Source organism: Temnothorax nylanderi, unplaced genomic scaffold (genome assembly GCF_030848795.1).
Source record: "Temnothorax nylanderi isolate EJ_2023f unplaced genomic scaffold, tnyl_v1.0 TNYL_tig0654_pilon, whole genome shotgun sequence".
NCBI lineage: Eukaryota > Metazoa > Arthropoda > Insecta > Hymenoptera > Formicidae > Temnothorax > Temnothorax nylanderi.
The window spans coordinates 19,106-36,034 of record NW_027249716.1 but is presented as its reverse complement, the minus strand read 5'-3'; the positions used below and the strand labels follow the sequence as shown (position 1 = coordinate 36,034).

Here is a 16,929-nt window from a genome sequence, read left to right as displayed (position 1 = left end):
TGACGTGAGGCATTCGCCACTGTACTTTAAACAATTCAATTTCCGGCTCCGTCGCCGGATTTCCTACAATGCAATTGTTATCGCTGCGCGCTCGTATCAAAATTAATTCGTGACGAGCGTTAACAACCACGCGTTTGTAATCCTCGCAAAAGCCCAACAATGTGTTGAGCGGTACGCAAAAGTTGAAATATCCCTCCGGGTGAGAAGATGAAATGTCCCATCCAGCATTTTGCATAATTTTTGCTTTGTCATTTGTAAACAATACATAGTTCTTGATGGTACTGGTTATTCCAACGTTTCTGTTGCGATCAATCTCCACGCCATTGAGCTCGTATCGAATTTCATCAAACATGAACGCCACGCAATTATTCGCAAGCGTTGTCTCAGACTCGTCATTTTTTCTCTTTATCGTCAATCATCCTTCAACGTAGAGAAAGCTCTCGCACGGCAACGTGTATAAATCCTGCTGCTGTATGGGTATTCTTATCTCATCGTTATGTCCAAACGTTGTGTTGGCGTACGGATTGTACGTGTGTGTCTCAATCTTGACGACGCTGTCGTCAAAGATCGGTTCACCTCCAATGTTTAAGATATTAGCCATTTCGTACGACGAAACCCAATGATTTCAAAAATTCAACGTTCAACGCAGTGAGTTTCTTCTTTGACGATCGGATTGTCTCTCTAATTTTGTTTCTCGTCTGTTGCACTTGCTCAGCTTCGTTCAGTACGAGCATCTCACGTTATCGCTGTCGTCTTCGTACATGCAGTCTAATGGTGATCTCCTCTCCACGAAAATCAATCAATCGACCGTCCTGATCCACGACGCGAAGCGTCAAGTCCGAAATGCCCCGTACGATGATCGGAAGGTAAATGATCTGTGCCGGCGTTTCCGATATCTTATATCCTGGAGGCACACTCGGTGAAAACTCGTGTATCGTGTGCACTTACTTGTCGTTGCTGTACGCACCCGCGGTCACGTTACACTCTATGCGAATGATGTTTACGTTGATGATATTTATCGGAACATTCGATTCGTGCCATTGTGCGACTCCAGCACGCGATTCGCTGAAAATCCCAGCAGCGATCCAATGTTGTTCGGTTTGGTGAAATTTATCCGATAAGCGCACTTGATCTTGCTCTTCATCGTATTGTTATTAGCCCGAATAATAATCAATGGGTGCGGTTAATCTTTGTTTGTCGAAACATTATTGGATTGGTCCCATAAAAGAGCACGTTTCAGATACATGTCTATATCACGCAGTTCGTACGATCCTTCGGGAATGATAATCTCCTTGTCGTCGTCATAGTAGAATTTATTATTCGACGAATTTACATTCGGTATCGTGTGATAGGTTTCAAAATCTGTCAGACCGAGCTCGTAATCGCCATCGCTCAAATCCACGGCGGGAAAGTAGCTTACCGCGAGGATGCTACTCTTGCCGGTGAGCGTAAATGTCAGTGACATGTTTGAATGAATACTGAGATTAAACAGCGTAACGCCGGTCTTTAAATTGATTGTCAACCGACTCTAGAAAACCCAGACACAGTTGTCCGCAATTGCTCTGATCGTATCGCTGATAAGGCGTGCGATTGTACTCTATCTTCGTCACATTGTTCTTTAGATACTGCGCCAATTCTCTCGGTGGTCGAAGATTGCCAAAACTATCGACATATATGGCACGATCTCCCCTCTTCGCGTACGCCACCCAGTGAGTACCCGGCCCCTCAGCATTATCCAAATTCACGATGCCACTCTCGTTTCGACGTATACCGCCGATCGGTAACGAGTCGCGCATGAAAATACCTCTAAAATATGGAATGCGCATACGTTTTGCCAATTGTTGCAGTTGTACGTTGGTAGTTACACCCTTGGGGATTTGTAGCATCTCTTCGACGTTTTATTTTCTCGAGACTCCCCGTCCGCGTTTGTACGGAGCGAGATAAAGTCCGTGACCTTCCATGGCGCGATTGTGACGTTGCATCTCTTCCGGCTGACGTCGCGCGGCTTTGTTATCGTTCACGGCCTTTGCGACTCCCGCCGCTTCGCCGACCAACGAGCCGAGAACCCCTAATAACGGCAGGATCGGCAGGATAACGCCGCGTTTCGCTACCGGAAGTATTCGCTTGTTTTTCTTCTTTTTCTTCGTTTTCAAACCCATACCAAGTTTCGTTTTAGCCTTCATGGCCGCCCAGACGGCTGTAGCTGCAGCTCTCTCTCCGAGAGTCGAATCGTTCGCGGTGACACGTTTTCGCGCTTTCGCGGCGAGTATATTGTCTGCCACGTGTCGTTCTGCGAGATCGTTGCTACGCGAATAGGCTATGTCGTGCTCGCGACACGCTGCGTCCAATGGATTAATACCCCGATCACCTCTTGCCAATCGTGTTTCTAAATGAGTTCTCGGACCGCAAAATTGATAGCCGGGGATATGTAATTCGATCGGAAGCGCGTTTATCGCGCGATTCAACAGACCTCGACCTATCTTCGGTGGCATTCGCCGCAGTTTTTTATCAACGGCGGCGGACCGTCGATGTGCGTTTGCTGACACGGCAAATTATAATGTATTAAACAGCGACGATATTGCTGAACCTCCAAATCTGCCTTGATATGTTCGGGAAGCTTATCCCACGAATAATCTATGTAATTATAAAACTGTCGTAGTAGAATAACCTTTGGTATATACTTCAACTGCTCGGCGGTTAAATCGTAAATATCGCTGTTATCCGACAGGAGCAAAAACATTTTAAAGACTGAGCTTCTCAGGTCTACGCGCCTCTATAAATAGGCTAGCTTTCTCGATACTGTTTTTCATTCGTTGTGGAGAGGAGTTAAATGCGGTTCGTACGACAATCGCGAACGATCAAAGTGACAAACTTTGACGATAGGATACAGTTAACAAAAGAGGTACGAAAACATGGAGACATGCTACCGATTTCTATACGCGGTATCATCTGCGGTCCGTCGAATTGCGGCAAGACAAACGTCTTGACAAGCTTGCTGGAAAGTTCGCACGGTGTACGTTTCGAGAACGTGTATGTGTACTCGAAATCGTTGCAACAACCGAAATATCGATATTTGGAGAATATACTAACACCTATAGAAGAGATTGGCTACTTTACGTTCTCGAATAACAGTGACGTCATTCCACCGAGCGAGGCGCTCTCGAATTCTATTTTTATCTTTGATGACGTGGCGTGCGACAAGCAGGATACGATAAGAGAATACTTTGCAATGGGCCGGCACGCGGACGTTGACTCTTTCTATCTTTGTCAGTCGTATGCAAAGATACCGAAGCATCATATACGCGACAACGCGAATTTATTGATTCTGTTTAAACAGGATGGTACCAATCTGAAACACGTATACAACGATCACGTAACACAGATATGTCTTATGATGATTTCAGTAAATTGTGTCATACATGTTGGCAACAAAAGTATGGATTCATGGTGATAGACAAGGACAGCGCGATTTCGAATGGTCGATACAGAAAAGGATTTAACGACTTTGCGATACCGAAACGTGGTTAGTTGTTGTCGACGCGTCGATTGAACAACGTTATCGCAACATGGACAGCGGCGAGGAGATTAGAGAGCGCGAGAGGATAGCAAATCAAATTGCGAAAACGAGCGATTCTATTCGCAAAAAGTATCACGCCTTGAAAACTGGTAAAATAGAGGAAGATATCGCGTTGGAGAGACACTTTAAACCCATCATCGAGCCTCTAAAGCAGATTGCCGAAAACACCGTTGGCAAAGAATCTGATGTATCAAAGATTGAGAATGAAACGGTGTGGGAAGACGAAGAGCCAAAGCTCAAACGAAAACGACCAAACGCCTCGTTTAACGACTCTGTAATGGCTTCAACTCCGGTTACGTTGAAACGATCGATAAATGTGCCATCTAATTTGAGCGAAATAACCAAAATTTTACAACCGCGTAAATCGAAACGGTCGAAAGGTCCATTGAATGAACCACCGATAACCTCTGCGCCTTCCGTACAACCCACAATGCTCGAATCACTCGCAAACGAGGATGTTTTCGAAACCACGGATGACTCACTCGTGACGTCCGTTCGACAGCAGTTGCAAACATCTGAGGGTCGAGAAACGTTGCGAGATCACTTGGGTCTATTGAGCCAAAAGTACGTCGGGGCAGTTCTGAGCGGCGATCAAGAAAGCGGTATAGACATCGTGTACGGTGTTTATTTCAGCAACGATGGAATGATGCTCGGTAATAAACGTTTTGACGTAGACAACGTGGACAACATAATTATCGACGGCATACGATACGCAGGCACACGCGGTCTTTACGAGTTGATCTTTAAGAAAACTCCCAATGACGAGATCTACACGGAGGACGACAAGCAAAAATACAAGAGCATTCTGTTGATGACGAATGCTCATAAACGCAATCATGATGCTCACGCTCGATTAAATGGCAACAGGGGATACAAGTACACAGAAATAATCGCACCGTTGATTTTGGGTAAAAAAGCTGGAAAAGGTATACCGTGTGCCATGACATTAAACGGCAACAAGATCGACCATATAATTGCATCGTCGATTTCGGGTAAAAAAGCTGGAAAAGGTATACCGCGTGCCATGACATTAAACGACAACAAGATCGACTATGTTCATTGGGACGATCCCAACGAGCTTGTAGATCGTCTCCGATTGCTCGAAGCTTCGCGCCTAGCGGGTCACACCGGTCACGATAACGAGATCCTGTCGATTATCGAGGAACTTCGCGAGGCTGGACATATTATAAATTAAACCGCGCGTCGGCGAGTTATTCAATCAACATCGAAATGCCGATCAACAAGTTTGGTATATCGCTCGGAAGAGGCGGTGCGAAACCGTACTATCAATGGAGCGGATTAATCAGAAATTACGTGCGCGATAACGCTCTTTGCGTGGTCGCCACCGACTTTGACGCGAAATCGCGCAAGATTCGACGGATAGCGCCGCCTGTAGATGATGGCGATGCCGCCAATAAACGTTACGTGCAGCAGAGCGTGCAAATTTTGAAAGATCGACAGGATGAAATCGAGAGAAAGATGGTCGCATTCCAGAATAACGTGCAAATTACCCTAAACGAACTTCAAACGATGATTCAAGATGTAATTGCGAATCATCACGAATAGATAAGAACGTACATCTGATCTCTGCGTCAGTTGCGCGTCATGGCTAGTAAGAAGCAATCAACTGAGAAACGGAGGCTGGTGGAAGAATTACACGCTCCTGCGAGAAGAAATTTTTCGCGAAGACGCGTTATAGTGCGCGGATACGATGACCTGTGGCAGGCGGATGTGGTCGAGATGCGTCCATACACGCGATTCAACAGAGGCTACCACTACATACTCACCGTTATCGACGTGCTGAGCAAGCACGCATGGGCCGTACGGCTCAAGGCCAAGAGCGGAACCGAGGTTACTACGGCGATTGCGAAAATAATTCGAGACGGCGGAAGATGCCCGAAAAATCTGCAGACTAACAAGGGGAAAGAATTTTACAACGCCAACGTGCAGAAACTCTTGAAGAAACATAATATCAATCACTATTCGACCTATTCCGTAATGAAGGCATCGGTCGTCGAACGATTCAATCGCTCGCTCAAGAACGACATGTGGAAAATGTTTACGCGCAATGGAAATTACAAATGGATCGACTCGCTGCCGGATCTCGTATCGGATTACAACGCGCGAAAGCATCGAACTATCGGCATGCGACCCATCGATGTTACTCCCGCGATCGCCGGCAAGCTCCTAACAACGGTGTACAGTCACGTAAAGATTGCTGCTCCCGCGCGATTCAAAGTGGGCGACTCGGTACGCGTGAGTAAATTCGAGACAATTTTCGAGAAAGGATACACGCCAAATTGGACCACGGAGGTGTTTAGAATCGTCAAAGTGCAGAAAACTAATCCCGTGACGTATCTGTTGGAAGATTCCTGCGGAAAACCCGTCGCCGGCGGCTTCTACGAATACGAGTTACATCGCGTTGCTAATCCCGACGTGTATCTCGTTAAAAAAGTTTTGCGCAAAAGGGGGGATGAGGTTTATGTAAAGTGGTTAGGATTTGATAATTCACACAATTCATGGATACACAAGAATAATGTATTGTAAAAATTTATTATAATATAAAAACATATTATATACAAATGAGTCATTTATTTTCATAAATATCTAAATGTAATTACAATATATATTTAGGTATTTTATAATCCCCCATGGCAGCGTCTCGGTAGAACCGGGTATAATGTATCGCTTATCATCGTACGGACTTAGAGCTATTTTCGTTTCGGACACGGTGTACACCTCGTGTTGTTTGGATCTTATGCAAGCCTGCTGTCGCGTCATTTCAATTTCGTCGCGCAGACACCGCGTGTAATCGTCGAACGTTATCGACCTGGCTACGACGTTACTCTTAACACCTTTAGCCTTTTTCGTATCTTTCTTACCGTCCACTCGCAAGGCGTACATCTTTGCTCTAAGCCCGACAAATTTGGTCATTATCGCACCGTTGTTTTTGTCTTTCATCAAACCCGGAACTTTTTTATTGGCGAGTGGGATACCGTACGCATTATCGATTGCGTAATCGCTAGTGTCAAATCTATTAATGTGGCGTACTTCATGGTATCATACACATCGTCGCACTCGATGTGATAAATGAGACTGTCCGTATCGGTGTACGTGACTTTACACTTGTCGCGATACAACGGTAACATGTACTCGTGATGAAATTCGTACAAACATGTCTTGGATATATCGAGAATGCACATACCCACGTAGATTGGTTTGTCGAACTTCACCTCGAGTTTTCGCATTTCTATTGCTACTAGATTCTCCGAAAAGACGCTTCGGCTATGAAAATTTGGTTTCGCGATCATTGGGCACAGGGCACAAGGTCGCGCAAGCCCAACCGGCGGGAACGCTGCACGCCACCTCCGTCACCCGCCCGTGGCAGCAGGTCACGCTCGATTTAATCGGACCGCTGCCACGATCAAAACAGGGCCACACGTGGCTCTTGACGATGCAGGACCGCTTTTCCAAATGGCTGGAGATGCGCCCCATGCGTCGCGCCACCGCTTCCGCCGTGACCACGCACATCGCCGAAGCGATTTTATTCCGCCACGGTCGCCCCGACACGATATTATCAGATAACGGCATGCAACTCCGTTCCGGCAAACTCGAAAAAATGCTCGCTCCCCATAACGTCCGACATGTATACGCGCCGGTTCACGCGCCGCATTGCAATCCGGTCGAGCGGACAAACCGGGTTGTAAAGACAATGATATCACAGTATGTCGACCGAAATCACCGTAATTGGGATGAGCGCATCCCCGAGCTTCAATTCGCATATAATACGGCCCACCACGAAGCCACGGGCTATACCCCCGCATATCTCATCTTCGGCCGCGAACCGATCTCCCCACTCAATCGGGAGACCGCCCCGAATACCGCGGCCGCCCCGCCTGACGAAACCCGACGTCACCTCGAGGAAGCCTATGAATTTGTACGAATACATTTGGCGCGCGCTTTCCAGAGGCAAGAAAAATATTATAACTTACGACGCCGTCAGTGGGCACCGAAAGTCAGAGAGTGGGTATGGAAACGCGAGTACCCGGTCTCCAACAAAGCCGCCGCGTTTAACGCCAAGCTAGCGCCGAAGTTCCGCGGCCCCCTCGAGGTGCGCCGTATTGTCTCGCCGGTAATCGTCAATCGCCGCGACCGAAGCGGCAAGTGGAGCCGCCACATACACGTGCAGGACTTGAAACCCGCGCCCAACCCCGGACGACGGCAACGAAGAAAACAGCGACTCCAACACCGGGGAAAACAACAATGACAGAACAAATTCGGAGGACGACGACGAAGCCGAAACATAGGCAGAAACAATTACCCCACTCCGAAATTAAGAATAATAAATACGGGCTCCGCAAGAGAAAGAGCACAGACGAGCCATGGTATCCGACCAGAACGAAGCGTCTATCGAAAGCGATATCCTCGCAGAGATCAACAAGATCCTCGCTGAGCCATCGGAGTATGATTCGGCCTACCCGGACATCGGGCACACTTGGACGAGGCTCGTCCGCCGCCACCGCCGCCGACGCCAAGAGCGCCAGGCCCGCAATCGCGCCGCCGACACGCAAAAACGTGCCGGCGGTCGGCTGCGCGGTGCAGCGTTCGGATAGGCAACAACGGCGAAAATTGGAGTGGCTCACCACCCCGCCACCTCTACTGAGCCAGAGGAAACCGCGGGCCGAACCAACGACCGAGCCCCTGGCACCGCCACCGGCACCGGCCAACAACCCGCCGGCCTCGACTAACCTTCCACCGATGCCAATAACCGGCCCGACGACACCACCGGCCGGAACCAGCCACGGCCAGGATCCCCGCACCGCCTCCGCCGCAACCAGCCCCGGCCGACGTCCAACCCTTGAGGGCAGAAGGGCCCAAGCCACCACCTTCGATCCCGGTGGAAGTGGAACCCGGGCATATAATTTGGGTGCCCCATTTCCACGCGCACGTCTCCCGGCAACACAAAATGCGGTCGGGGGGCAAACGGTGGCACATCCGTTTTAACGCGACCGGCTCCGTCCGAACAATCCGCGAGATAAAGCCAAAGCCATAGAGCGCCGGATTCGCGTTTTCCAACGAGGGGGGGCGATGTAACGATGCGCCCCGGAAACCGCATCGTTCCGGCCGAACAGCAGGCCGAGACCGCCCGGCCGACCACCCGAAGGGCGAGGAACGGGCACGGTGTGCCCACCTTAATTTTAATACTGCCATGTAACAATAGGAAGTCCGCGAACGGACTTACCACGGCAACCATCTCGAAGCGCCGAGCGGTGACGAAGGCGACCGAAGACCGCCGAACGCAATCGAGGCGTCGGGACGCCGTAATCTCCGACCGTTCCGCCGCACCGTCCCGGCGCTCGCGATTGCCGCCGCTACCCCCGCCACTCCGTAACGCCGCCGCGGCGTGTATATAAACCGAGCGTTGTTAACGCAAATGGCGATTCCGCGACCGATCTGTTCACCGACCGCACCGATCCTGAGCTCCCGCAATCCAAAGCTAGCCAACCGAGGGTAGAGAGCATTTCGCATACTCTGTCTTCGCCGAGTGAGTCTCGGTAAACGACCAGCTTCCTCGAACCTCGTCTCCCGACGCTTGTAGCCTTCCACCGGAGGTAGAGCCTCTGTACTCTGCCTCCACCAAGCGCTTCTCGGTGGTTGGACTCGCGCTAGACCGATCCTTCCGCCATCCGAGCGGAATCCCCGCGATTCCATCGCCGCGTCCGCGCTTCGCGCCATTTCCACGCGCCCCGCTCCGCGACGCCGGGAGCACCGGCTCCGCCCGTACCGAGAAACTTTGTACCGCGGTTCGGCACACGAATTTCCGAAAGCACTGGCTCCGCCCCGTACGTACCGCGCTTTACCTCGCGCCGCCCGCGACGAACCGATCATCTGTCGCGATCGCGCCACGCGTGTACCCGGCCGCTAGTGCCATCCTGCGAGAATCGTACTCACGCGCGCCTTTCATTGTGCCACGCCGGTCCGCCCCGCGCGCCTCCGCGTGCATCACGACATTGTACTCTGCGCATATGAAATCTTTGTAAATACTGGTGCATCGCGACTCAGCACCTCGCGAGCATTTGTTAACGTAGAATAAACTCTTGTTATTTTGTTATCAAAGACGATACGCTTCATTCTGCCAGCCCCGCCTCGCTTCTGTTCCTCCGCGCCTCCTTCGAACCCAGCCCAGCCGCGAGCTAGATTCGCGTATCGAAGTCAGGTTGTTTTAGTATTTACAATAGTTTATGTGGTCCTGAAAAGGGCCGATTGTACCGCGCTACGGCGGTGGCCGCTCACTCCAGGTGATGGAGGGCAGTGCCTGCGTCCGGTGGAGTGGTTGTTGTCCTCACAGCCGCCGCCCCCCCCCCCCCCCGTTTGGTCGTCCCAGGCCGGCGGTGTTCCCGGTGGCGTAAGGGAACGCTCAGGCTCCTCGGTCTGTTTATGCCGAGTTATCCGTGGTCTCGGAGAGTCCGTCTGTGTGGCTCTCTCGCTGGAGGGTGTCTCCCAGTCGCTGTCCGTCTGCGACTCGTGGTCCTTGCAGCGTGGTGGACACTGAGTGCCTCTGTGTACCCGTGCCAGGGGGATGGTCTGTACTCCCAGGTCGGTCTTGTCCCCTGGAGAGGGCGGCAGCGGCGACAGAAGCATCGGCGCCGTCCAGCGAGGAGAAGTCGATCTCCGTACTCATACGTCCCAACGAGTTATCAGCTCCTTCGGTGGTCGAGTGTAGCGCACCGGTGGTAGATTCAATGGTCTCAACCTCCACGTCACAGGATGCGGGTCCTGTTGCTGTGCCGGATATTTCGGTGGCAGCGATGAGCGTGGGTTGGTAGATGTCACCAATCTCCGCGGTGGCAGCTCGATACGTGAGTCACCAAAAATACTATCACTCTCAGTACTTCTAGAGGAAGTACTGTGCGCAGTGAATGCTGAAAGGGCCTTTACTGTGCGGTCTTATATACAAGTCCTCGTTGAATATTGGATACGAGAATGCTCAGCCGCCTAGCGGTGAAAGCTTGTTGTGCTCTTCTTCATGCTGGTAGCACGTGTTCACCGCGCGCAGCCGGCTGCCGTGCCGCTGGCGCGCTCGCTCCCGGCAGGACGCGTACAACGGGTTGTTGCTTGGCAGGGGCGCGCTCGTATGCGCTCGGTGTGGCGGTTGAGCCGTCGTCTGTTGGGGCGCTCATAGCCGCCACATCGATTTCTCTTTTATTAGGGCTCTGGGTCCTTAGTTTATCTTGCGACCCTGTTTTTAGTACCGACAGACAAATGCATTCCATCTAATCTTAATTGCAAACAGAAACAGTTTTATTGCAAACAGAAACCTCCGCCACGTGCCCTTACAAGATTTTTAAAAGCACGTTTTAGACCTTGTTTCTGTTTGTCAGAACATTGCGCGTGCAATTTTGAGCTAGTCGCGCGATGCAATAAAGATATTGAACAAACTCCATCTGGGATTAAGGCCCCTTTGGCGCGTCATGTCGCCGTGTATTATAGTAGTGGGCCAGACAAAGTTGATAAAACGTAGTCGTATATGCTTTGGATTTTGTCGTCTGAAAGTTTTCTCTCGATTTCTCGATCTCGTTTAGCAAATATAAAGGAAAATAGGAAATAGCGTTGAGATCATAACTCACTTGCCGATGGACAACCGCTAGTGCTCGGTTACTGATTTTAATCTTAAAAGCTACTTTAAATTTTTAAGAGGATTCCGCGAAAAAGGGAATGTGGAGTCTACAGGACGTAACACGGTTCTACCCAGGAATATTTACTAAGTATAAAACAATCTGTTTTCCGAAGCGCGGATTCAGCTCTCGGCGGGTCTGAGTTTGAAGAAGGCGCGGAGGAACAGACACGGGGTTCAGAATTGCAAAATGAAGTATATTATAGCGTAAAAGGAAGTTTATTATAAAGTAATAAATGCTCACAATGTACAGAAGTAGTAAATCTAAGGGCGTACGGACTCGGGGGCAATGAGGGGGGTGAGGGAGGGGGGTATTGGGTTTCGCGGGGGGGTGAGGGAGAGGGGGGGCGGGGTATCGGGTTACACAAGGGTATCGGATTTCGCGGGGGTGAGGGGGAGGGGGTATCGGATTTCAAGGATATCGGATTACGAGGGGAAGGGGGAGGGGGGTGACCTTGGCATACCACCGGGATGACTCACCGGGTTGACTCATATCCGGTATGACTCACCGGGATGACTCACCGGGATGACTCATCCGCGCCGCGGGTCCGCGTGGGGGTCCGCGGGGTCCGCGGGTCCGCGTGAAGGTGCGCGTCGCGCCGCGTGGGGGTGCGCGTCGCGCCGCGGGGGTGTCCGCGTCGCGCCGCGGGGGTACGTTCGCAGGGGGTACGTTCGCAACCACGCCGCTAGGCGGCGCACAATGGGTAAGACTAACTCGATAGCGCACTGCGTAGGAGCGTGTTTAATAACGCTAACGCATCGAACCTGTCGGAACATGTTCGTCGTAAACAACATTTTTCTGGGAAAAGAGGGGGTGGTTATCGCGTAGACTAAACAATCTATTTACGCAGTACGCGAGACAATCTACGCAGTACGTAAAAAACAAAGGAAGAAATGACGTCATCGGGACGATGATCGACCCGATAACGCGTCGAACCTGTCGGAACATGTTTGTCGTAAACAACATTTTTCTGGGAAAAGAGGGGGTGGTTATCGCGTAGACTAAACAATCTATCTACGCAGTACGTAAAAAAACAAAGGAAGAAATGACGTCATCGTGATAAAGCGTCAAGCGATGATAAAATTTAGGTAGGAATGGACATGCACGCAAAGAAATTACATCATTCATTTAGTTGTAAAAAAAGCCTGTTTATTGAACTCTTCTTTTTACATAATATACCTCATGTACTAAAAAAACTAAAGCTGCAAGCTCACAATCTGTTTGAGATTGCGCTACCCTTGCTGAAAATCGCATTAATTGCATGTCAAGTAGCCCCTTTAAGAATTTGTCGACGGTAATGTTCAATATGGCATGGATCTTTCATCGCATCGGAAAGTTCGCTAATTGCTGGCAAAACACAGCCACGGCCGACCGGGCGCACAAATAAAGTCAAACAACAACGCTTTCACTAAGGAAAGATCCATGCCATAAACATGGCAATTGAAAATATGTAACGAGCACGTCGGAGCTTCAACCGAAACCGTGACGTCAGCGCGATGACGTGGGCCACCGATGGCCAATCACCTTCCCAAAATTACTTGTAACGAGCCTGGAGGGAGCATCACCACGGAGGTGATAAAAGACCGCCGCTGCGCCGCGGAATCGATTTCGTTCGAAGATCACCGCCAAGTACACCGCTTCATACTATTCGCACTCGCTTGCTTGATTTCACCCGCTTAGAGTCACCGCTCGTGCAAATCGCTTGAACGCTACTTGCAAACCGCTTAAACGCTACTCGCAATCCGCCCTCGACACCGAATTAGCTTGTGCAGCTAAATTCTCTGCTTTTCGCTGTGATAGACTCAGTGCGCGCTATCACTCACGGCTCTGAACTCTGTAAATAATTGTACGCGTTAGACTTTGAATACACTTTGTTTTATTTTCTTGTATTTTTGGACTTGCTGTTTTTTGTGGTCGTCTTGTACCTCGCGCTATCTCGCGCTACCGCGTGCTCTCGAACACAATCAATGAGCTGATTCGTATTGAACGCATCGCTAGCGTATATTACATTCGACGCTTCCCTGGGATCCGTCACGGTGGACGCGATATCGGAGAACTGCGCAAACTTTGCATCGACTGCCGCAAGTATTCTGACCAAACGATCGAATCTCGCATCGATGCACCGATCGAGATCGAACATACGATGCAACGTCGATTCGGTCATCATCAAGCGTACGTTTACAGATTCGAGACGTATGAGTTTGACGTTATTAACCGACCTACAAACTCTCACCGTTAGCGGTCCAACGTTTATAAAACTATGGACATCTTTTAAGTCATTGCGAAAGAAATTCTGAATATTTTGCCGTTGCTCATAGAGTGCCTTCCACGTTTCGAGAGACAACAGCAGTTCCTTTCCTCGATGATCTCCAACGACGATCTCTACGTAGCTTGGTGGGCCCACGTTGATGCCAATTTCGAGGAATTTGTATCCCGTAGCTGTCAGCGCGTATCGTCTGCCGAGTATACGAACCGCGCGACGGTCCCCCGAAATGCTGGATAAAAGAAATGTAAATAGTTTTTTTCTTATTCGTAAGTATTACAATTTGCAAAGATATAAAAACTGGGAGAGGCTCTATATGTTTTTTTCTTTTAAAAGAAACTTACCTATCACATCTGGCCTCATACGTTTGAGTTTCAACGTCGTGAATCGGCACGTAATAATTCACGGGATTCGCGCGTTTTGCACCGTTGTTGCTGTTGCTGCTGCTGTTGCATCCTTCAAAGGAGAACATTTTTCCTCTCGGCTCTCTGAGAAGTTGTGACCGTCAGTACAAGCGATCGCGACAAGACTGATCATGTAAAATTAATCGAGTATACGCGGCAACACCGACATTCCAAAGTAATGATGTGGTGGGGGAAAGGGGGAGGGGGAATTAATGTTTATAATCGAACCTGTCGGGACATGTTCCGTAAACAAATTTTTTCCAGGAAAAGGGGGGGGGGTGGTTATCGCGTAGACTAAACAATCTATCTACGCAGTACGTAAAAAACAAAGGAAGAAATGACGGCATCGCGCATCGGGACGATGATCGACTCGATAACACGTCGAACCTGTCGGAACATGTTCGTCGTAAACAAATTTTTTCTACTCGAACGGTGATGATGGGGGAGGGGAGGGGGAGTAAGAAATAAAACATTATAAAAAGATATATATAATTTATTTTTCTGGCGATCATCGTTAACGATGTATTTCATTGGAAATGGACGTTGGCGTCGCGCGCGACCACCAGTTAAATAGTTTTATTACATTTTGTAACGCGCAATTCTTGACATGTTTTCCGCATCGCATAGTATTGGCGTCATCTAGTTTATTCAAAGATTCGATATCTTCGTAATGCGCATCCAGAGTCTCGACGATTAGGTTTTTTTTTCTCGCATAATTCTCCAGCAGATCCACCAGCCATTCTCGTTTTTGACATCCCTTGACGTACACGAGAGTCGGCATCTCGTCATCGTCGTCGTCGTCGTCTTCTTCGTCATCGTTTTCTTCTTCTACACCAAGCACAGCCGTGGTAATCAGGCGTTTCACCGTGCTGTACGGCACGTTTCCGTCTTCCCATCGTAATCCATGGTGATTCGCAATCAACCAGGTAGCGCACGATTTGTCGGATTTTGTGAGGAGATTCCACGGCATGGGGTACTCAAAAATGTGATGCGTCAGAACGCAGCCTTTTCTCAGCACCGCCACCTCCTTCACGACAAATTTCATCCCGACGAGGAATCCTTGCAGGTCCACGAACGTTGGTACGGACATGACGAGATTTCTTTACCTCCCTCTCGTCGATGCGTCAATCGAGAGGAATGACGCGACACTCTGATTTATACTTCCCCCTCCCTCCCTTGCCCCCCTCTAAATAATTGTATCGGAGAGTGATGGAAAGAGAGAGAGAGTAGATATTCACGTCGACGTTGCCGCGAAAACTCAGACTATTTTGCGCACCACGTTCGTCAACGGGTTGTACTCAATCACGCGGTCGTGTATGATGAGACAGTACGCGGAGGTATTCGGCGGTACGTTCTCCATGCAATCGAATTCTAATCTGACATCCTCGGTGGCGTTTTTGTCGGATTCGTTTTGGCGAGAGCAATCGATGATCACAAACGGGCCGTTACGTAGAAAAGTCGAAACGGTGAGACTCGGCTCGAGATATTTGTATCCGTAGTAGCCTTTGCAGAAACGCGCGTACATATCGTACAAAATCGCCCATCTGTGTTTATCAAAGTCCAAATTCAAGTCGTCGTACAGATAAACTTCCGAGTTTAGGTAGAGTTTTACGTTGGTCAAGTTGCAGTCGTCGAATCGGCTTGTGTCGGCGGACATGACGTTCTTCCGACCCGTCTGCAGAGCGAAGACGACGTATCGCGGTTTTTCGAGCTGAGTCGCGGTCTTAATAATCCACGAGTGCTTGGTCGTGTTCTGCAACAGGGGATACTCGTACAGATCCCACGAACGGAAACCCATACTTAGATATCGTCCGTTTTCCAAGGCGCGCAGCATCGACAGCTTGTTGATCTCCTTCAATACCACGTGAGGCATTCGCCATTGTATCTTGAGTATTTTGATGGTGGGCTCCAACGCGAGACTTCCCACCAGGGAATTGTTGTTGTTGTGCGATCGTATCAAGATCAATTCGTGACGAGCATTGATCACCACGCGTTTGTAATCCTCGCAAAATCCCAGTAACGTGTTGAGCGGTACGCAGAAATTGAAATATCCGTTCGGGTTATTCTGTGGCTCCCAGCCAGCGTTTCTCAGGATTACGCTTCTGTCGGATGATACCGTAACGTAGTTCTTGAGCGTGCTGGTTATTCCTACGTTTCTGCAGCGATCAATCTCCACGCCGTCGAGCTCGTATCGAATCTCATCGAACATGAACGCGACGCAATTAGTCCCCAGTACCACATTATCGACTTGGTCGGCTACTCTGGTCACCGTCAATGTTCCTTCGACGTAGAGAAAACTTTCGCACGGCAACGTATACAGATCCTGCTGTTGTATGGGTATTCGTATCTCGTCGCTATACTCGAACGTTGTGTTGGCGTACGGGTTGTACGTGTGAGTCTCGATCTTGGCGATGCGATCGTCGAAGACCGGCTCGCCGCCGATGTTGAGAATTTCAGTCATCGTTCAGATGTTTCGCACCGCGAATCCCAGAGATTGTAAACGTTCAACGCGTTGAGCTTCTTTCTCGTCTCTTGTTTAACGCCGCCGAATGTCGACTTGACGATATCGTCGATCGGCGCAGCCGTAAAGATATTACTGTTGTTATCTGTCGCGTGCTCCGAGTCGTTCAACACTAGCATCTCATATGTTGCGCGTACACTCACGCTCACGCACACGGCTGCCGCGTTATCGCTCTCGCCGTCGTACGTGCAATCTGACGGTGATCTCTTCTCCGCGAAAATCGAGCAATCGTCCGTCTTGATCAGCGACGCGTATCGTTAGATCAGTAACGCTCCGCGCGATGATCGGCAGGTAAATGATCTGCGCCGGGGTTTCCGATATCTTATATCCCGGTGGTACGCTCGGTGAAAACTCGTGTATCGTATGAACGCGTTTGCCGTTGCTGTACGCACCCGCGGTCACGTTACACTCCACGCGGATAATGTTTACGTTGATAATATTAATCGGTGCGTCCGATTCGTACCAATGTCCCGGCTGCAATACACGCG

The 16,929-nt window shown here is 49.7% G+C and overlaps 1 protein-coding gene across 1 annotated transcript; it reads right to left on the bottom strand.

Moving 5' to 3' along the window:
- Window positions 1–15,178: 15,178 nt before the first annotated feature.
- Window positions 15,179–16,381, bottom strand: LOC139784654 (uncharacterized). The gene is made up of 2 exons (XM_071723843.1): window positions 16,281–16,381; window positions 15,179–16,076 (listed from the first exon to the last, which is right to left on the bottom strand). The coding sequence occupies exons 1-2, from the start codon at window positions 16,379–16,381 to the stop codon at window positions 15,179–15,181; spliced, it is 999 nt and encodes a 332-aa protein (XP_071579944.1).
- Between the last annotated feature and the right edge of the window lie 548 nt (window positions 16,382–16,929).